Source organism: Papilio machaon, chromosome 5 (genome assembly GCF_912999745.1).
Source record: "Papilio machaon chromosome 5, ilPapMach1.1, whole genome shotgun sequence".
NCBI lineage: Eukaryota > Metazoa > Arthropoda > Insecta > Lepidoptera > Papilionidae > Papilio > Papilio machaon.
Genome location: NC_059990.1, coordinates 9,107,595 through 9,130,843, shown reverse-complemented (window position 1 = coordinate 9,130,843; position 23,249 = coordinate 9,107,595). Strand labels below are relative to the sequence as shown.

The window sequence follows — 23,249 nt, the reverse complement described above, 5'->3', positions numbered from 1 at the left end:
TTAAATTCCATATCACATCATCAAATCTGTTAACAATTTATAATTCTCACATTAGCTAGAGACTACCAACACTGGAGTGAGAATACATCATTAACACGCGGTGGTTAGTTCCCGCGTCGATTATCCGAGCCGTTTGCTTCGAATCCGCGGGGGGCAAAACGGATACTCGTCCGCCTAAGAAACGTCCATCATGACCGTAATTTGGATATATGCGAAATCCCACAGCTATGGTAGGGTTGCCATGTGTTTGGAGCTATTTTGGGACATATTTGGTGTTTATCTTAACTCAAAGGTTACATAGTAACTTAGAAAGATTCACAACTTAGAACTTTGTATTTTTCTAAATAAGTCTAATACATGTACTGATACATTAATAAAAAATCATTAATTATCATCCTCAAAAAAAAAAATACTGGTTAATTTACTATTAAAAATGCTACTAAAGAATCGGATTTTTGACAATTTTAACTGTACACGAAGTTGCTTCTATATCTAACAAAAATGTAAATAACAGTCTGTTTGATTTGAACATGATGGTGACCGTATATATAATCGCGTAAGACCAGTAACCCGTGAGGCTGGGCCAGGGGCGTGATCATCAATCTCCATCAGGAGTCCTGCGTCCGCAAAAAACCTATGGAAATATGAACGTTTCCGAGCGGACGCCCCTTGCCCTTCGCCCTTAGTATTTCCACAGTATAAGTATAGGCACATTATAGTAAGATATTGTCAAACATGCTTCACCGTTTAAATAAATAATGAAATAAAAAATAAATATGCCAACAAGGCAAAAACTATGCATGAGTTTGACAATAGTCGTTGCTTAAAAATGAATTTCGTACATAAACATTATTAATTTTTTTTCGGATGGAAAAAAATCATTCAGAGTGCTGTATCCGACAAACTGTACCAAATCTCTAACAGCGAAAACATTTGACAGCCAATTAAAATAACAGATTAAAAACGTTTTGAAATTGATATAGGCTGTCCTTTGTCTGCGGCCACTGTACCGATTGTATGAAGCGATCCATAACACTTCTATGATAGTCGAGCCTCGCTTATTGTTTGTGACGAGAAACAATTATAACAAAGAAAATTATACAGAACATTTGCGAAACTCTCAAATCTTGAATTGTTCATTAACGGAAGAAGCGATTGGTAACGAAGACTTTGACAAAAGTTGCTTCAAGTACATATTCCTAGATTGTTATTATATAAGAAATGAAATATTCAAACGTTGTTATTGATACTGTGATTTATTAGTCAAGAAAAAAAAATAAAGCCTACTAACTTTTTTCTAATTTACAACGATAATTCGTAATAGGTCCTCGTACAAAGGCAATACAACACTACATGTAACTGTGCGCGTCACCGACGGCAGTGTGTGGAGACCCTTACAATGAACAGCAAGCAAATCTCGTATTCAGAGCGATTTACAACTCAACGTGACGGATACGTGACGATTCAATGAATTAATTTGAAAGCGTCGGCGTCGCGTCGCATGCAAATCACACGCTAACCGGAATATCAAATACATAAGCTGTCAGGAGTTTCCCATCGAGTGATAATAATCAGATGTCATCAAATTAGTTTAACTCAATCTGTTTCGTTAGCCAAAAATTAACGTAAACATTAACAATGCACATGCATTAGTAGTAAAGAAAATATATAACGATGGTTACTGTTCGGACTAGCGTACTAACCACCACAAAATTTAAATCTTTTGACTTTAGGATGTTAAAATATGTTAACTAACTTTATGAACATTGATCCCTAATATATTTTTGTAGATAAATTCCCGCATCAAATGTAAGACGCAGTTAAATAAGTATCCAAACATTAACTAAGTAGTAGTTTTGTTTGTTCCAGTTAGTAATGAATGTATAAGATACGGTTAATTGAGGTGGAGTCTTTATCAGACATCTTGGCGCAGGTCAAATGGAAACCTCAATCGAAAGGTCGCGGAGACTTTGCTCTGTTTACTTAGAAATATACGTACTTTGATTATCACAAAAGTTTATACTACCGTAAATTGAGACAAATTTAAAGGAAATAAATTTATTACAAACATACTGGTATTTATATTTTAAATTGTGCTCCTACAACAACTTATTTATTACTCGATTTTAAAATAAAAAGGCAAAGTTTAAATGCGTTTTCAATAAAATATCTCTTCAAATATTTCTTTATTCTCAACTCACACATAAGATTTTCCAACGCGCCCCACTTTGATGGAATTCTTTAAATAAAGAGGGCGCTTATGCGCTCATTTCTTACAGAGCCCGATTTGCACCTTAATATCGAAAAGAATTTGCCAATTTCCACGCCCTATCGGCGACCCCACGACACCTATGCGTCCTTGTCTCTTGCCTATAGGGTTGCCAACTGCAGAAATATTTTTTACTGAAATTAAATACAACGTAATTTGAAAGTAAAATATTTGTTAAAATTTTTCGGAATTTTTCACATAAAAAAAATTACTAATTTCTTTTTTTAAAGCTTGGTGATGTTTAAACTCATGGCTATCTTAAATACAAAATGCATAAAATAACATTCGCGGCTGAAAATAAACTTTTTGAACTAGCTTTATTTTAATCTATAATGTAAATATCGAACATAATAAATAATACTGTTTGCGGCTTCGCGATAAAATACTAAATATCGTTTGATTTATTATTTTTGTGGATAATCTCATTAATAATTTAATTTTGGTTAATATCGAGCATTTGTTTAATTAATTACAGTGTTATTTAACAAATAATGATGTGATTTTAACTGTGGACTGTTTAATTTAAATTGTCTATTGTTTTGATTAAATGTACACACAGGCAGATTAAATAAATATCAATTTAAATATTAAAAGTCCTTCAAAAATTAGGCAAACGATATATCAAATACTGTAAAAGTTTTTTACGCACAATTTGTTGTGTTTTTTTTAATATTTTGGCCGGCCCTGACAGCTCCCGCTCAGGATTCATCCAGGAATCAGTCAGCGCCGTAACTGCATTCTCCTCCGACAGCTAATTTCGTCGGCCATTTTACGTGTAAGTCGGGCATCCATCACGCGGCCGCTCCACGACTACTATCGGAAGATTCAATGAATGATAACGACACTAATAAATACGGACCCGCGCCCCGAATCGCCCGTAATTAATTTAATGGATTTGGACAAAGAAATGTGTTGGAGTGAGATAGTAAGATTAATTAAGTCTTAGTATTGTTTTGGGCGTAAGACGTTCCATTTTACGCGCTTTAAAGTAATTAGTTACCGTCTTCAAAAGTTTAATCATTTCAGGGTTTATTTTAATGTTTTAAATTTTAAAAAAAGAATGTTAAAAATATTGGACAGAGGAAATAGCTTTCATTCAGCCACGTGTACAAAGACTTTCACTTGGGTAACTCGAGTAGGTGGCATCGCTTTTTTTTTCACCGGCAAACACTAATGAAGGGAGACTGGCGGCTTTTCTAACGAGCTAGCTTGCACTTTACATTTATCATAGACTCTTTAAACTTTGTTCATTTATTTGAAACGGATTACCAAAGGGTTATAATTTCAAAGCGATAAAAAATCAAGTATAACATATAAATTTTTTGATAACTTCGTATTTCCCTATTGAGACCAATAGATAACATTTGTATATAAATTAGAGTGAATTAAAATTGACCAGAAATCATTCGTAACAATTCGATTAGCAATGAACACAACAGTAGTGACGTTGAATTCGGCTACTGTTTTTACCTGCACAATACTTCCGCGTGTTCACGAACCATCAAGGTTCGAATACACTAGACTTGTCAACTATGTTCAAGATGTATCATATCCATGTTACCACTAAGAGCATTGAACATATTGTTAATGATTCAGTGGTTAATCTTGATTAATGACTAATATAGAATTAGTTATTTACTTACAATTAATATTTTATTATTGAGATAGTTTTAAGGTATTCAATCAGTCAATTCGAAGTGTATTTGGTAGTATTAACTGCATCATTAAAAGAAGTTATTTAAAGAGATGCTCGTAATTAAATATTTTTTTAATAATCAATGGAAGTACTAACAACACGTAGACTAATAAAAAACAAATGTTTCATATAACGAAGCTGAAAAACATTGAAGAACTTTAATATACTCTAAACTATTACACTATAGTGTTTCCTCACCTTTTAACATTTTCGATATAAATGTAGTAATGATGCAAGGCTCGTAGCGGAAACAGATGGAATTGAAATGTGGAGCAAATCGATAAACTTAGTGAATGCATCACAAAGCGCCAGTTAACGACCTCGTCATAACTATACGTCACAATTCATAGGAAAATTTATGAATTTCAGAAGAGAATGAGTAAAGCTTCTAAATACTAACTAACAAGATGAATTAAAGTGTATTGTGTGTGTGTGTGTATTTTTAAGTTATTGCGTATGTATAGTTAGAGGAAACGATTTAAAACACGAAATTTAAATTCAAAATTCACATACAGGGCGAGTTGTATGCGAAGGTTATGTTAATATTTGACAGTCCCTGCTTCCCCAGACAGTCGATTAACATAACTGCCCATAAAAGTGAGACTAGTGCCTCATGCCGGCCACCAGTTGTATCTCGGATCGCAACATAAATTAGTCCAGTTCGCGTGTCCTACCGACTTAGACCACATCGACTCCTTATCGGGCCCGGAAACCACCCAGTAGATTGCTCTTTACCTTACTTTAAAATATACTCTCACACTAACGACATAACGTTTTAATTCCTTTGTCGCATCAAATCAAAGAACCTAAGGTACAAACTAGTTTAAACTCTATTACCTAAATCGGAGAGTATAAATCGGCTCTGCAGCAAGAGAAATCGCAACAACAAATACGGTAACGTTGCCAGTATGTCGACATAAATAAAGCTGAGTGTCCTTTAACGAACTAGACGTTGACGTTACGACGCTAATGTGTAACTTTGGGGGCAAAGTGGACTCTAATCTAAAGGAATTTAAATTGAATTTCGCTCTTTATGCGAGGCGGGTGGTAAATGAAGGCTCACATTTAGCGGTCTTGGTGGTAGTGATATGGGTGGACTTCCTTTGTCTGGTAATCTTATCGGCGTGGCAAGCGGTTGCTATGGGACATGATACATTGCGGCCTCCATAGATTTATATTCACCGCTAATTGTATATTTATTCATTGTACATCGTTCTAGTTGATAGCGTCGAATATTGCTGCCTTCCTTAATAGCAACGGTACAAAGTAATAATTAGTGGTTTAATTTACTACAGCTTTACAACGTTGATAAATGTTTGTTTCTTTTCTTTAAAAGTAATATTGAGTTTTATACATTTATTGTATTGATGTCAAATATTCTAAATCTAGATAGTTATTGTACATAGTTACCGCAGCATCATAATTTCCATAATCGAAAAGTTATCCAAATGGTACCGAGGGCCGGTGATAATTTCCTGCAAGTTTACGAATACGGAGAGTATTATCGAAGAATTGGGACGACATTAAAGGGATTCCTTGCGGCGCCTCGCCTTATCTGTGGACGCGAGTCAAACGGGTCTGCATAATGATAATGATACTACGAATTTTAATCGAAGGTCCTTCGAGCCGGATACTCACCTTATCTGCTAATGTCTAGCGGTGATTGATGAACTCTGTATTTAAATACACGCTCATTGAGGTGCGAATCAAATGCTTTTGATTCTTTGTACTGAAGTAAATTGGATCAGGGTTCAGCTGTTATCAATGGACTGAATAGTCCGTTAATACACGGGGCAGCTCAAAGGCGAAATTTAATCTTAAAAATCAGCAGCACATAAATTGATATTATTAAATTATGACGTTAACAATGATTTTAAAGTGAATCATTTTAATAATCAAATCTTATTACTATATTGACTAACCGCTGGTTTCTAAGACCAAAATATCCGTATGAAACATATCGTCGTCTGTCATTATCTTTGACAAAACGTCTTAAACGAACATTTTGGTATCAGAAACCCACGGTAAGTAATCTACTTAAATAAAATAACTGCATTTTATTTGATAATTAGAACAGTCGATCATTAAAAAAAATTATCGCGTATGGTGGCATCAAAATATGAGTAACATTATAGATAAGTTCCGATCTTTAGTATTATGTTCTTTAATGGACCTTCATTATATATTCTCCTTTCATTTCCTCGCTGCTCGGTGTAAAGGTTCATAAAGAAACACATTCTATTGCAATCATTATCCTATAAAGAAAAACCGTACGAACGACGAGACTTCAATAGAAGTAAAAAAGACAAAGAGCGCCTTCGGTCCCAAAGGTTCGCAGTGAGATGCGAAGCACGCCATTTTCGATCATCGAAAAGTTTCCATAATGGATTCATTCGCGACTCGATTGTTCCGCGATGAATGGCCACTAATTAAAATGGAGTCACAAGGAACGACCAAGTTCTGGATTGTTCTCGAACTATAAATCGTCGCGCTCCTCTCTCATATAAATATTGCTCGAATTTCACGGACTAACTTCGGTGCTAAATTTAAAATCGAAATTTCGCGAATCAGTTCTAGAGATGTGAGTTTAATGTGTTCGCACATTGCTCTGCACTAATAATTAATTCAATTCGAATGACTTATGAATATTGTAATATATGCGTTTAACTTTTACTGTTAAAGTTTATTTGTACATCCAACATTTGGTGTTTGCACAAGTCCTTATATTTAATTTTATTTTGTTCAAAACCCAAATAAGTGATTTATATCTATATATATAAAAGAAAGTCGTGTTAGTTACACTATTTATAACTCAAGAAGGGCAGAATCGATTTGACTGAAAATTGGTGGGCAGGTAGCTTAGAACCAGGATACGGACATAGGATAATTTTTACCCCGTTTTCTATTTTTTATTACGCGCGGACGGAGTCGCGGGTAAAAGCTAGTATTGTATATTTTTCTTTAAAAATTTCAAAAGATATAATTTATCAGCCAAAACGTTTTTCAACCTTAAAACTCGTGTGTAGATGGAAGCAACATTAATCACGGAAACATTTTCCTTCTAAACATTTTTACAGTTCACCACGCAACGAAATTCCCAACAGCAGAGTTATGTTCACCTGATGAAGATAAATTAACGTTTGTAGCACCATTAAAAAGGGGGTAGATTTTGAATTGCCGAAATTGGTCTTGTGCGGCGGGTAACGAGTTTAAGATGATCGGTGACGGGGCGCCGCAGATGTAGCATTGAGAATCATCCACAGACGAGCCTCGTATATCAACGTCTCAAGTTATGAAACAAACAGAAAAGAGATATATGTTTGACAGTTTGACTGTAAATCGCACACTGTCAAGGGTAGGTTTGGTTCACTTGTACGCCGTCATATTAGATACTGAACGCTTATATAATCATAATTTTATTGAGAAAACAACTTCTAGATATAATCAAAAACATTTACGACTTCACATTAATTCTATTAGAACTCAACTTATTTTCTTGCTTGAATTACACTAGCGGTCTTCAGTGAAGCGTAGTTCCAACTGCCCGCGTGCTTGCAGTAAGAAATCACGTTGAATCCGATGGAGCTCGGCCGCAAATGACCCGAAATATACTCTTTTATCTGCCAATAAGTAAACGAGCTTCGGTTCCTTGGGAATAACATCGCGTCAGCTGCCACATGGCTCAGAGCATATAAAAACAAATGTAGCGGAACTCGTATTTACTTAGGTAGCAATACTGAACTTTCCTTATAATAATACTTCAAATAATACTTCAATAGGAAAATGTATTAAACTAAATTTATCTGAATTTAAAACTAAGTATCTTGACTGACAGAGCGAGGCCTCGGAAACGACTCGACAAATCCCAAGGCGACGCTCGAAATCGTGTGCCCTTTTTAAAGTTGAGACGATTCGGTTAACGAGTGTCGAATTCTCTGGCCCCGGCCCCCGGAGACGTATCGCCCCCTGGAGGTGGCCCCGGTAATTACCGGCCATTACAGACAAAGGACACGATTCAGACGATTACCATAATTCCCATTCCCGTAGACGAGATATAAACGAGGCGCGTTTTGTCGGAGGCAGAGAACTGACGTGTGTATTAATGACTACGCTTGTCCTATTAAATTAGGCGGGAGAGACGATTTAGTTTTTCATTGACGATGAGCTTAGTAAATTGATAGGCGTTGTTGCGCTACCGGCGCCGTTTTGTTCCGCTTTACAAACAAATTGTCGTATTTAAGTCTCACTTATAGAACTTTCGGAATACAACCTTGTTAAGTGGATTACAAAATTGATCAAGCAAATATTTCAAATTAGGTATTAACGATGCTTTTCTGTCCTTCGATTGAATGGAATAGGGATAAATCAAACAAATTGTTTTTTTTTTATTTTAAGAAATTGTTGACTTGAGTTCTTGACGCGTTGCTTATACTTCCTATCTAAATAACGATATATATTTTGTAGGTTTTTCTTCTAATTTTGTTGGAGTACTAACAGAAAAAAATTAACGCTCCATGTTTTCTATTTTTCCCGGGCAACGTTAAAGCAAAATCATTAATCTCTAATTACAAGAACGGGTCGCTTCAAAGGTTGTACAAAAGCCGAGCGATATTATAACCCCGCAACACCAGATCGCTTTCTTTTCGGTGAGCTGAAAAAAAAACAACACAAAAACCCTTTTACAATTAATTGAGTTTTCTTGCGGTTACATTGCTCGCTACAATAAATTAATTAACGCTCGAAGGAATCCTTAAAATTTGTCGGGGATCAAAAGTTGGCTCGAGAGTACGGGGGTAAGATTCGGGGGGAATAATACTTCGATTTTCCATTAGCTTATATTAGCGATGGGAGAGGCCTCGCCCGGCTTAGCAATAGCTCCTGATCTAATATATTTCCTTTATTAACTAAGTACCTGAAACACGCAATCTTTGATCTATTTTCACGGGACGCTATTTGTTTAGGAGTCCGCGGTAGCAAGGTAAAGCATGGATTAAGTACAGGTTAAAAACTCTTGTCTTTCATAAAACAATATATAAAATATATCTCTAACTTTAAACTCTTATTTAATTTCTACATCAGCTATGCTCAGTCTTTTTCAAAACATATTATATATAATACCTTAGTTGAACTTATTTACACAGCACATTTAACTTTCAAGGAACATTTAACTAAGTAAAATTTACCACAAAAGCGTTTTTAAAACCAATTTTAAAATTTAACTTCGCCGAAGTTTGTTCTTAAAATTTGAAAATTAAAGGCCAAGTATCTTAACGTCTTTTAAAATTTCAAAGACAAATCATCTTGAGCACTTGAGGTTCGCTTACTTTATACGTTTATTAAAGAAGTACTTAGACTTATATAAGTTGAGTTAGTGTGTAATTAGCGCTTAACTTTTACGTTAATAACTCGGCCATTTTTTTATTTACTCGAAGTAATGAGTCCTATAAGTTTCATTTGTTTTTAAATTTCATGTGTACAAGACTTGTGTTTATGTTGTACGCAGGTTGTCTGCTAGAAGGGTCGCGGCCACCGCCCGATGTGCCGCCGCGCAACCCCACCATGCCGCGTCTGAACGGCCGCATCACCGGTAACCCCGCCGACCTGACCGACTTCGAGCCCTCCTGCCTCGTGCGGACCCCCTCCGGGAACTTCTACGTGCCCTCGGGTCAGAATCTTCCACATCACCAATATTAACACAAGGCTGAATAATCACTCACTTTTTACCTTCTCTTACCTCGTTCACATTTGTACGCGATCCTCTGCAATTTCCATTTTGCTTCTTTAAATTTTCTCGAAAATTATTCTCACCGGAACCACAACGTCGTATTTAAACTGGACTTGTTCGATTACAGGAGATATTCAAAAGAATCCGTCTATGGACTACAAATCGAACTCATCGTGTAGTAGTCCAGGCAAGCAAGAGAAGAGTACGTTAGAAAGAATGGAAAGGAGCGATCGTCATCCTGCGTTCGGCGTTCCCGTGCCCGTGCTTCCCGTTAGGAACAATTTGCGGGCCTCGCACTTCACACCCGCTGCTTCTCGATTTCATTTCAGGAAGGGCCTCTCTTCTAGATGCTCTTGGAAATGTACTGCTATAGTATTCATAGTGTTGTTCGTTCTACTCTTAGCCATTGCTTCTTACATGTCAGGTAAGGGTTACTGGTTTTTGTTATTTAATTGCTGGGTAATTTACTTCTCTTTTAAAAATTCATTCGGTTGTAGCTTTAATACAAACGAGTCTAATGATTTTTATTTTTTTCACAGCTTCCTATTTCGTCAACTGGTCGTACCAGAATTCTAAAGCTTGTACAGTACTAGTTGGCGAATCAACAGAGATCTTTCCGGCGTCTAAAGCGACGACGCTAGAGTCTAATAATAAATCTCTGTCTAAACCTCAACAGAGCTCTTCGTCAGCCAGCTCAGGTAAAGAAAATTCACTCGTGCGCCCTCGTAGAAGTGTAGATGGGCATGCTTCTTTGTCTTCTGTTTCTGCTACGGATTCTTCCACTACTGTAAATGTGCATGAGCTAATCACTACGCCTTCTTTAAGTTCTGTTAGCTTAGAGCATGGTGTGCCAGTGCTCGCAAGCGATACGACTGGCATCACAAGTGAAGATCACAAGGAAGATGCTAAAGCTTCGGGGTCTATCAATGTTGGTTTGTCTTTTAACAATGGTGATCTAACAAATAATAACACTAAGCTTGATTCTTCGTATAACAATAATACAACTTTAGAACTGATCAAATCGAAAGACAATTCAAGTCCAGATACCAATTCTAAAAAATTAATAGACAAAAATAACATAATAGTCGAACAACCACCAGAAACCAAAATATTTGATAAACGTAATAATATAAAAACTGATATCGCATATGACCCAGAATCAATGCAAAGTGATTCATTTCCATCTTTATATTCATACGGTGTACAAAAACTTCAATACTTAAAACTATTAACTCAACTAAACGCAGTAGGAGAAGAGTTACACATATTTTCAAATGACACTGCCGATGTGGATAATAAACTCGAAAAGTTCCATTACGATAGTGAAACTAATCCTACAGTAAATATACCAACGACAGTTGTGTCAAAGATATTAACAGAAGAAATAACTACGGATGCACCCTTAACAATAAAACCTATAATTGTTGAAACTGTATCCCCCTTCAATGCCAATGTAACCACAGCACAAACTGAGCATGTTGTGACAACACCGGGTATGCCTAATACTAATACTGTTTCAAACACAACTATGACTGAACCAACAACCGTGCCTAATGAACCATCCACTGTTAATATTGCTGTTGAATCAAAAACTCCAGATGTGATGTCTAATAAAAAACATGTTTTGATTAACCTGACTATTTCCGCTGATGATGCTGAAAGTTCATCTTATAAACCTCTATACTCATTAGCAGTCACCGTTCCTACAATGGGGGATTCAAACGAAATACCTACTGTTAAAATTACTCCATTAGACCTGGAACCAACGATGCCGACAAATTTCAACAAACCTGTTGCTGTTCAAAGTACAACCAAAACTAACAAAGATTCGAGTATAAACACCGACTGGGGAGGAAGTTGTGAGTGCTCTTGTCCGGTATGCGAAAGCAACTCTGCAGATGATTTCTATGAAGATTCTGATTCAGAAAAAAGTACTACCATGCTTTTAGAAAATACTGATGTTAGTACTATTCCAAGCCCGGTCTCTGGAGATGAATTCTCAACAACAACTGAAGATTCTACTGAAACCCAAAGTTCTATTACTTCAGAATTAGATACAGTCAAAGAGTCAACTATGACCGAAATGAGCTCAACAACAGATTTCAACGAAATAACTACAACTTTAAATGAAACAACGGAACTAAACGATGTAACAGATGATTTAACAACTGAGCCGACACTAGTATCTACAACAGAAGCTCCGAAATGTGTATGTCCGAAAATTAAACCTCCACCCATCCTTATATTGGAAGGTGAGGTCTTCAAACCTGAAACGATAACTTACTAACGACCAGCTAAATTCATTAAAACAAATTCACAACAAAATTTTAAACATAATTTGGTACTTAACAAACTAATTCGCATGGTTATGGAGGAAAACGTAAAAAAGGGATAGGGTATTCCTTAGAGCTTTAATTACAACATGCATGTGCTGTGTAGAATTAGTTGAAAAATGTAGAAAACTTTTCTCTTGAGCATTTATTTCTTATTATTTATCATTTCCATCAAAACATTTGCATGAATAATTAAGTAAAAATAATTATACTTACTAATTAACTGCTTCTTAAACATTTTATGTATTTTATAGGTGCTCGAACATTTCCAGCCCAATCATTTCCCCCCGACGGGACGACATTCAAACAAATTACTTTAGGTGAAAAATTATCAAAACAAATCCCTCCATATAGTTATTGGAACATGCAGTTCTATCAATCGGAAGCTTCTTATGTTAAATTCGATTACCTGATTCCCCGCGGAGCTTCCATAGGAGTGTATGCAAGGAGGAACGCTTTACCCACTCACACTCAATATCATTTCTTGGAAGTCCTAAGTGGATTTAAAGCTAGAACTACCCGTTCATCGCATGTAAGTAACATACACAAAGTTTTATAAAAGTGTTAAATTTATAATGTAGCAATCAATAATGTGTTTAATTTTTTACAGCCATCAGTAAAGAAAGAAGTAACACATTACATGGAGCAAGGCCACTGGTTCCTATCGCTATACAACGACGACGGCGATCCACAAGAAATTTCCTTTATTGCCGCCGTTGCCGAAGACATGACCCATAACTGCCCTAATGGATGTTCCGGGAAAGGGGAATGTCTTATGGGTCATTGTCAATGTCAACCTGGCTTTGGAGGAGATGATTGTAACGAAAGTAAGTTTTCATATAGAAGTTAATTGGGATTTAAAACGGTTGGGCGAAAATATTAATGTGACAATATTCTAGGTGTATGTCCAGTACTATGCAGCCAACGAGGTGAATACATTAACGGAGAATGTCAGTGCAATCCCGGCTGGAAGGGCAAAGAGTGTTCCCTGCGACATGATGAATGCGAAGTACCCGACTGCAATGGGCACGGTCACTGCGTGAATGGCAAATGTTCGTGTGTCCGCGGATACAAAGGCAAATTTTGTGAAGACGTCGATTGTCCACACCCCACCTGTTCCGGTCACGGCTTTTGCATTGATGGTGCTTGTGTGTGCAAGAAAGGATGGAAGGGTATGGATTGTGCGACAATGGACAAGGATGCTCTGCAGTGTCTACCGGATTGTTCTGGCCACGGAACATTTGATGTGGACACTCAGACTTGCACTTGTCATGCACGCTGGTCTGGAGATGATTGCTCTAAAGGTGAGATAAAGCTTAATGGTATCTTAAAATAATAACTTTAAATGTATGACATACAGTGTACCATGCAATTTTAATATTACAGAGGTGTGCGACCTAGACTGTGGGCCTCATGGACGATGCGTTGGAGAATCGTGCATCTGCGATCAAGGATGGACCGGCGAGTATTGTACCTCGAAACTGTGTGACTCTCGATGCAGCGATCATGGTCAATGCAAGAACGGAACTTGTCTTTGTGTATCTGGTTGGAACGGTCGGCACTGTACTCTGGAGGGCTGCCCCCGCGGCTGCGCGGGCCACGGTCAGTGCAGGGTCGCCAACGACGGCCACTGGGAGTGCAAATGCTTCGACGGCTGGGACGGCCCAGACTGCACCACGCTTAAAGAACAAGTGTGTGATGACTCGAAGGATAATGACAAAGGTATTGTCAATTCATTTTAAGAAAGTCTTGAGCGGGAAACATTAAACCATAATCTTAAAGTTGTGGTTATTTACTTTAACATATTGTATGACTCAGTTTCAGAAAAAAAAAACATCAGTAAAACCATGTGTTTTATTTATTTTCTGCACAGATGGCCTAATAGATTGCGAAGACCCGGAATGCTGTCAAAGTACTGCCTGCAAAGGCAGCCAACTCTGCGTATCTTCGCCCAAGCCTACGGATATTTTACTAAGAAAGCAACCGCCAGCCATTACAGCCTCCTTCTTTGAAAGAATGAAGTTCCTCATCGATGAAGGTAGTCTCCAAAACTACGCTAAGCAGGAAACCTTCAATGAAAGGTGAGATTAGATGTTCGATGTTATTTGTGATATTAATTGGCTAATGAAGAATTATTTGACTTGTTATAATTAACAATTTTCTCCTACTAACTATACAATGCCAAACGATTCTTCATTCAAGTGCTTCAATAAAAATATAAAAAGAAATATCTATTATATAAGATTCGCAATGTTGTGCCCCAGTCAATCCTAATGTTTTATTTATTGATAATGTATCACCGTTTCATTTCTTTTCCTTACACATTGTAATAAAGACGACTAATTTTATGTTTATCGAAGTTTAATGTAAATTTAACGTTTTCTTCGAAGGTTAATAAATTGGCACTTGCATGAACAAGGATTTATCTATCAGAAACTAAGCTAAGCACATCGCTGATACTAACGTATTTGTTATTTTCTTCTTCCTGATTAACAATGTATCTAATGGTACTCATTCTTTGTCATTTCTCGTCTTTCTGCTGCGCAGTATATTTTGGAACCACTTCAACACGAGGTAAGATATAACGAGACTTAGGTAGGATTGTGTGTGTTCTATATTATATATCAATACCACCTTATTATACTAACACGTACTTTGTACGATCTAGTTTATACATTGCCGTCTAATTTATTTGTTTGGTGTGTGCATGATTATGTTTATATGTATAGATACCTACAATCGTGTCCTGTGAGTTTTGTGTTATGCTTTTTATTTAGTAATATTTATAATATTTCACTATAAGACTAAAATATAGGTTGAATATGTTATCAAGTAATTATTCCATCGCTACACAATTTGATTCACTTTATTAAGAATAGATTTAATTTATAAATACAATTCAAAGTAGTAGTAAATTTTTAGTAACAATGAAAATTTAAAGTTGATAGAACCCTCTCACCTTGAATAGTTGATAATAATGAACTTTTAATTATTTCTAGAAATCCCTTAAAGCCCTTAATTGATATTTAGATCAGAAATCCTATTTACATCATATTACATTGAATTTGAGCACATATTTATTACATTCTAAAACTGAAAGCTATAACTCAAATTACTACATTAAATTAATAATTTTCCAGTCGTTCGGCTGTGATCAGAGGTAGAGTAGTGACGTCACTGGGCTCTGGCCTTGTCGGCGTCAGAGTGTCAACCTCTACGCCTTTGGAAGGGTTCACATTAACCAGAGAAGACGGATGGTTTGATCTACTGGTGAACGGAGGCGGCGCAGTGACTTTACATTTCGGACGAGCGCCTTTCAAAAGATCTACTCAAGTTGTGTTCGTGCCCTGGAACGAGGTTTGTATAATACGATGTTTTAACAATTCACTATCTCAATTTGACTTTGAATTCATCATTTTCAGTATCCGAACTATGACTTTCACCATATACGCTTTACCCATCTGTCCAGGTATATCAAGAAAATATGATACCCTTTTTATATTCTTTAGATTAAATGTTGTGTTCATTTTTCATACAAATTAAATTTATACGAAAGAATAAAATTTCATTCTAATACCTATTAATTTTAATTTCCTCAGTCCGTCATTTTCATTAGGGATTACTGTAAGCTTAAAGAAAGTAATATTAATAAAGCACTTGAACAGTTGCTTATCCAATCTCCAAAGACCGCTGACGTTAATAACTCCGCCAACTTCACCGGAGTTCCTATGAAGCAATTTAATATTTTTTTCCGCTGCCTAAACATGCGAGGCGGCTATCAAAGAGGCATTAGGATTTTTCAACTCTTAATTTAACTTGAAAGTATAAAGTTGTCGCAGGGTTTCGTAAGTTGGCCGCACAAAAACTTTGCGACTGAATTAGTGGCCTCTCCGCAACTTTGTCTTGTTCACATTGTTTTAAACGTCTTCTTGTTAGAATACAAGATACAAAAACGAAATTTGGCAACTACATAATCTTCAGTATTTAACAAGATTACTATAGATAATGTTGATATTTTATTTCAGGTGGTGATAATAGACGAGGTGATGATGACGACATCGGATGAAAAGGGCGGCGGGGGACCCCCACAAGCATGCCTGGCGCACGACTACGACGCTATGAAGCCCGTCGTGCTGGCCACCTGGAAGCACGGTTTCCAAGGCGCCTGTCCCGATAAGAGCGCTATACTCGCTGAATCACAGGTAAGGTTCCTTATAACCTGTAGCAATTATCCTTACAACATATAGAAAGTATTTGACGCTTACCAAATTTGTTTTTAACATAATTGGTAATCTTTAACATTTTGAATGCAGGTCGTACAAGAAAGTCTCCAGATACCGGGCACTGGCTTGAACCTCGTGTACCACAGCTCAAGGGCAGCTGGTTACCTGTCTACCATACAATTACAACTTACGCCAGAGAAAGTCCCACCCACATTGGCGCTAATACATTTAAGAATCACAATTGAAGGGATACTGTTCGAGAAGACATTTGAAGCTGATCCCGTGATCAAGTTCACGTACCCTTGGAACAGACTGAACGTGTACAGGCAGAGAGTGTACGGGGTCACCACAGCGCTGGTCAAAGTGGGATACCAGTACAGCGACTGCAAAGATATCATCTGGAACGTGCAGACGACTAAGCTGAGCGGACACGACATGAGCATCTCGGATGTCGGCGGGTGGAACTTGGATATACACCACAGATACAACTTCCATGAAGGTAAAAACTTTCTGTGAAGATAAAAACTATCAACTGTTATTCTCTTTGAATATATCCCCCACTTATTTTATATTTTCTGCTCATTACTATTGGTTTCTTTTGCAAACCATCAATTTACCCACGTCATTATTTCTTCGTTAATCTATAATATATTAAAAAAAATCCAGGTATACTGCAAAAGGGCGACGGTGCGAACATCTACTTAAAGCAGCGACCGCGCGTGATAATCACGACGCTGGGTGACGGGCGGCAGCGCGCGCTGGAGTGCGCGGCGTGCGGCGGACCCGCCTCCCGGCAGCGGCTGCTGGCGCCAGTCGCACTCGCCGCCGCGCCCGACGGGGCCCTGTATGTGGGAGACTTCAACCTCGTGCGCAAGATCGACACCGACGGCACCGTCAGGACTATCGTCAAATTAAAGTACGTTACCCTATTATATACATTTAAATTAAATATTTTCAAAGTCATTTCGTCCAACACTTCCTTTGTGACTTACTGTCTAATTTTTTCTCAAGTGAATGAATTAATTAACTTAATAAATATTTGTTTACTTCCAGTGCTACCCGAGTCTCGTACCGCTATCACATGGCACTGTCGCCTTTGGACGGCACTCTGTACATCTCCGACCCCGAGTCCCACCAGATCATCAAAGTGCGCGACACCAGCGACTACAGTGACCCGCAGCACAACTGGGAGACCGTGGTGGGGTCCGGAGAGCGCTGCCTGCCCGGAGACGAGGCTCACTGCGGCGACGGCGCCCTGGCCAGGGACGCCAAGCTCGCCTACCCCAAGGGAGTCGCCGTCTCCATAGACAACGTCTTGTACTTCGCCGACGGAACCAATATCCGTATGGTGGACAGAGATGGCATCATTACAACCGTCATCGGAAATCACATGCATAGAGCACACTGGAAGCCGATACCCTGCGAAGGAACCTTAAGCGTCGAAGAAGTTCACCTGCGCTGGCCCACGGAACTCGCCATCAACCCACTCGACAACAGCCTACACATTATCGACGACCACATGATCCTTCAAATGGCGCCCGACGGTCGAGTCAAAGTTATAGCCGGAAGACCTCTCCACTGCCCCTCGCCCCTCACTGGATACGATATGGAGCTAGCCACGTATGCTACCCTTGTTATGCCGCAAAGTATAGCTTTTGGTGCAGCCGGTGATTTATACGTAGCGGAGAGCGACTCCCAGAGAATTAATCGCGTTCGCCTTATCACCACCGATGGCAAGATAGCCCTGTATGCTGGGGCCGAGTCGAAATGCAACTGCCTGGAGCGAGGCTGCGACTGCTTCGAAGCGGACCACTTCCTCGCTTCCAATTCCAAATTTAACACGATCTCGGCAGTTATCGTTAGCCCGGATGGCATAGTTCACATCGCAGATCAAGCAAACTACAGAATTCGTTCAGTGATGGCGAGCATACCGGACGCGAGTGGTGCAAGAGAGTACGAAATTTACTCCCCTGATACCCAAGAAATGTATATTTTCAATCGATTCGGTCAACACGTTATGACGAAGAATATTTTGACCGGAGAAAATAACTACGTATTCACATACACGGTCAACACGAGCAACGGGAAACTCAGCACCGTCACTGACGCTGCCGGTAATAAAGTATTCCTTTTACGGGATTATTCCAGTCTCGTTAACTCGATAGAAAATACGAAGGGACAGAAATGTCGGCTCAAAATGTCCAGAATGAAGATGTTGCAGGAGTTGCGCACCCCCGACAACTTTAACGTTACCTTCGACTACCACGGCACGAGTGGGCTGCTGAAGGCCAAGTATGACAGCACGGGGAGAAGCTACATTTACAAGTATGACGAATTCGGAAGACTTACTTCAGCAGTCACTCCGACGGGCAGAATTATCAACTTGACGTTCGATCTCAGTATTAAAGGTGCCACTGTTCATGTCAGCGAAAACAATAGGAAACCGATGTCGATTCTCATCAAGGGTTCGTCCGTAAATACTAAACTAGGGGAGGCAGAAAAGAGAACTATAATATCAACAGATGGAAGTATTTCTTCTAGCCTACCATGGGGACACATAATTTCTACAGATACTGTGCCGTATACGATTCTGTCAGAAATCGATCCAATTCTGGGCGAGAGCTATCCTGTCCCAGCTAAACAAAGGACTGAAGTCGGCGGAGATTTAGCAAATCGGTTTGAATGGCGCTACTTTTTAAGAAGACTGCAGTCCAACAAAGGAAAGGGAAACAAAGCCGTTGCGCAGATAGGTCGAAAGTTACGCGTCAATGGCGAAAACCTCCTTACGCTTGAATACGATAGAGATAGTTCGACAGTCGCCGTATTTATGGATGACAAAGTAGAACTTCTAAATGTCACGTACGACAGAACAGCGCGACCGGTCAAATGGGGACCTAGGAGTGGAATCTTTGCGGAGGTGGAACTCGAATACGACAGATTTAACAGACTTACTAGCTGGCGGTGGGGAGACCTCAATGAGACATACGGATACGACCGAGCCGGCAGATTGCACGAGATACGTTACGGGGATAGTTCTTCGCTTGCATACTCGTTCCGAGACATGTTCACGAGCTTACCACTAAAAGTGACAACCCCGCGGGGCAGTGATTACCTCCTGGACTACGATGACTCTGGGGCTCTGCAGAATTTAACAACACCGAGAGGTCACATTCACACGTTTGCATTGATGACATCTCTGGGGTACTTTAAATATCAGTACTTCTCACCGATGAATCGTCATCCATATGAAATCCTGTACAATGATGATGGCCACATCTTAGCCAAGATCTTCCCGCACCAGTCCGGCAAGATCCTTTACGTATACGACAATACCGGCAAACTTGAAACTATACTGGCCGGGGCATCCGCTATCCGGTACGTATATCATGAAAATACTCACCTGGTAAAGAATGTCGAGATCACCGATCCCGACTACGAACTCAAACAGGACTACAAATATCACGCGGGCATACTTAAGGACGAGAAAATGAAATTCAACTCGAAGAGCGGCTTGAACAACGCACATTTCAAGTACCAATACGACGGCAACGCGAGACTTTCTATGATCGAAGCCAATATCAATAGCAAGGAAATGCCACAGCTAAAACTGAAGTACAGCCAGAACCTCGGCATGCTGGAGGCCGTCAGCGACCTCAGGATATACAGAAACACATTCAACCGTTCCGTTATGCAGGACACCAGCAAACAGTACTTCACCATCACGGACTACGACGACCACGGCAGAATCAAAACGGTCCTAATGAATATCAAGTCTTTCGACGTCTTCCGTTTAGAATTGGAATACGACGTAAGAAACCGGATCAAAACGAAAAAGTTGATGATTGGCGACACGTCGTCGAACGAACGAATCAGCTACAACTACGACGGTCACCTGATGGAGGTGGTCGGCTCCGAGGACGACTGGAAATACGTTTACGATGAGAACGGCAACGTTATCGGCGTCATCGAACGCGGCGACAAACGTTATCTCGGCTACGACATCGGCGACAGAGTAGTGCAGTACGGCGACCTCGAGTTCAGCAGCTACGACGGACGCGGCTTTGTCATCAGGCGCGGTGAGCAGAAGTACAGGTACAACTCGCGAGGCCAGTTCGTCCACGCCTTCGAGAGGGACAAGTTCCAGATGTGGTACTACTACGACGATAGGAACAGGTTGGTGGCCTGGAAAGACGACAAGAATAATATCACTCAGTTCTTCTACACGAATCCGCAGACGCCCAATTTGATCACGCACATGCACTTTCCCAAAGCCGAGAAGACCGTGAGATTCCTATACGATCAGAGAGATTTCCTGACTTGCATTGAGACGGAGGACCAAAGGTTCTACGTTGCCACCGATCACAACGGATCGCCCCTTGTCATATTTGACGTAAACGGAGACATCGTAAAAGAACTGAAGCGTAGTCCTTTTGGTAAAATCGTAAAAGACACCAATCCTGGCTTTTACGTACCCGTGGACTTCCATGGCGGTATCCTCGATTACAACACTAATTTAGTGTACTTGGAAAATCGATTGTACGACCCCGTGGTAGGTCAGTGGATGACGCCGAGCTGGGAACACCTCGCGACCAAGCTGAGCTTACCAACAGATATATTTATTTATCGATTCAAGAATAACGATCCGATTAACAAGAACCAGAACGTGCCGTATATGACGAACTTGGGCAGCTGGCTGCAACTGTTCGGGTACGACATGAGGAAGATGATGGGAGCCAAGTACATCACTGACATGGTGTTCCAGCCGATGACGTCAGTGACGGCGCCGCAGCTGGCGCCCGATTTCGGCGTCATGTCTGGACTTCAGTGTATTATTGAAAAGGTATGTGTGACTATCGAACATCACTTATCTTATAATTATTGTATGCCATGTTCCTGTGTTATATTTATATTTTTGTATTTCAGGTGAATGATAAACTGTCAGACATAGACTTCGTGCCAACTCCTCTTCTCAAAATGGAGCCTATAACGAGAAATCTTCTCCCGCGGGTGTCATACAAGCGGGGCGTTTTTGGAGAGGGCGTGCTGATCTCGCGCGTGGATGGAAAAGCGTTCATCAGTGTGGCGGACGGCGCGAACAGCGTCGTCGAGGACGTCATCACCACAGTCTTCAACAACTCTTACTTCCTCGATGTTCACTTCAGCATCCACGACCAGGACGTCTTTTACTTCGTCAAAGATAACTCACTCAAGATACGCGACGATATGGAGGAGCTTAGAAGACTCTCCGGAAAGTTCAATGTATCGCAAGACGAAACTAACGACCAAGGATCAGAGGTGTGTACCTTACAATTACACTTTGATACTTAAAATATATTTATATAATATAAAAATTATTTTTTCTACTGCAACCCTTATTTCATTTAAAATTCAAATATGACTCCTTTATTTCCAGGTTCGAGTTCACGCGGTGGGCAAAGGGTCCGCGCAGGCGGTTATAGTGCTACGTTACGGCGTCGACCCCGCTCAGGAGAGGATCAAGTTATTGAAGCACGCACACAAGCGCGCCGCCGCCCGCGCCTGGGAGCGGGAGAAGGCGCTGGTGGCCGCAGGCTGGGAGGGCAGGGGCTCCTGGACCGAGGAGGAGAAAGAGGAACTCATTTCGCACGGCATCGTCGACGGGTGGGCAGCCAAAGACGTCCACTCCGTGTCCAAGTTCCCGCAGCTAGCCGACGACCCCGCCAACATCGTATTCGTCCGCGACAGTAGACGGAAGAGAAGAAAGAGTGGCCGCGCGCGTCATCGCTCGTGACTTCTCTTCGCGTGCCATAACACATGTTGAGTTCCACTTCGCGCTCCACAAATCTTCTCAGCGGACGCTCGGAAACTTCTAGGCCTTTAGTTTTACCAATCTACAGGACTGAAGTATTTTCGTCTCTGTCTTTAAGTGAGTTTTTCTCTATAAAGTGAGTTCTTGTGATTATCGTGTAGATGTATTTTTGGACCGTTTTTCATACGCGAATGAAATCGTAAGATTCGGATTAGTCCTGGAAGTGGGAAACTTATTCTTTGTGAGTTAATCGTTAAGTAGAAAGTAGGAACTGAACCTGAAGTTTATTCGCTTTACGTACTTAGGCTATGAATTTTATTTATAATGTTTTTTCTTCTTGTCTTGGAAATCATTTCGAAGAATCTCACTAAATAACTCACAGGGTAATGAGTCATACACGAAACTCAAATAATTGTAACTGAGCATAATATTGAAACCAAAATACTCAAATGCGATCACAATTTACTAATAATTTTTTATTAATATTATTTTATCAATTTTTACATAATTTTAATCCTATACCCACTAACGCTTACAATTATTTTGCAAATCATGTATTCTAGCCAAATATTTCGTTTTATCCATAAATATAAGTATTTGTAAATAGCATTTAATTATTGTAATTATTAATTTTGTAAAATTAATCCTAAGTCCTTTTATTACTTCGCAATGATGTAACTATTTAAGCAATAATTTTATACTTTAATACGAATGCTTGTCTTCGAAATGACCCTTGTGTAATTGGTATAATTTTTAATTCAAATAGATACATATTATTGTTACAAAACCTCTTATATATTATAGTAACCTTGTTACAAAAGGCATTACGCAAGTAAAAATCAAATAGAAAATCAAACATATTCGCTTACTGTATAAGCTTGTTGATATTTAAACGTACCTTAATATACAACCTTGTTACAATATAATTATTTACAAATATTTTCTGTATCTTAGGGCCTATTACTTATGATTTTTTTTATATTTGAATTATTATTTATTTACTATTTTATAAGCTTGATATTTATCAAAACTTATGATTGTATTAGGTACCTCATTACACCAAATCTAATGGCCTAAGAATATAATTCTTGAATCAGCCTGCAATTTTACAAATTTTTATTTTACTCATTTTTTTAATCAATTTTTTTATAATGTACTGTTTTAAATATATAATAATGTATCATAGAATCATCCTTGAGCTTCAAATACCTTTTT

At 39.1% G+C, this 23,249-nt stretch overlaps 1 protein-coding gene across 4 annotated transcripts in view; it reads left to right on the top strand.

Moving 5' to 3' along the window:
* The window catches only part of LOC106709595 (teneurin-m), a 204,466-nt gene extending 181,871 nt beyond the window's left edge, over positions 1–22,595 (top strand). For 2 of the 4 annotated variants that reach the window (XM_014501423.2, XM_014501421.2), the window contains 16 exons: positions 9,469–9,630; positions 9,818–10,114; positions 10,230–11,942; positions 12,278–12,555; positions 12,634–12,850; positions 12,923–13,327; positions 13,410–13,745; positions 13,897–14,104; positions 14,571–14,597; positions 15,164–15,380; positions 16,049–16,225; positions 16,337–16,745; positions 16,913–17,162; positions 17,300–21,086; positions 21,170–21,541; positions 21,660–22,595. In XM_014501423.2, the coding sequence (XP_014356909.2) occupies positions 9,469–9,630; positions 9,818–10,114; positions 10,230–11,942; positions 12,278–12,555; positions 12,634–12,850; positions 12,923–13,327; positions 13,410–13,745; positions 13,897–14,104; positions 14,571–14,597; positions 15,164–15,380; positions 16,049–16,225; positions 16,337–16,745; positions 16,913–17,162; positions 17,300–21,086; positions 21,170–21,541; positions 21,660–22,016 (9,212 nt within the window). In that variant the 3' untranslated portion in view covers positions 22,017–22,595. The remainder of the gene's footprint in view (positions 1–9,468; positions 9,631–9,817; positions 10,115–10,229; positions 11,943–12,277; positions 12,556–12,633; positions 12,851–12,922; positions 13,328–13,409; positions 13,746–13,896; positions 14,105–14,570; positions 14,598–15,163; positions 15,381–16,048; positions 16,226–16,336; positions 16,746–16,912; positions 17,163–17,299; positions 21,087–21,169; positions 21,542–21,659) is intronic. The other 2 variants (XM_014501424.2, XM_014501422.2) reach the window with 2 other exon arrangements.
* The last annotated feature ends 654 nt before the right edge of the window (positions 22,596–23,249 follow it).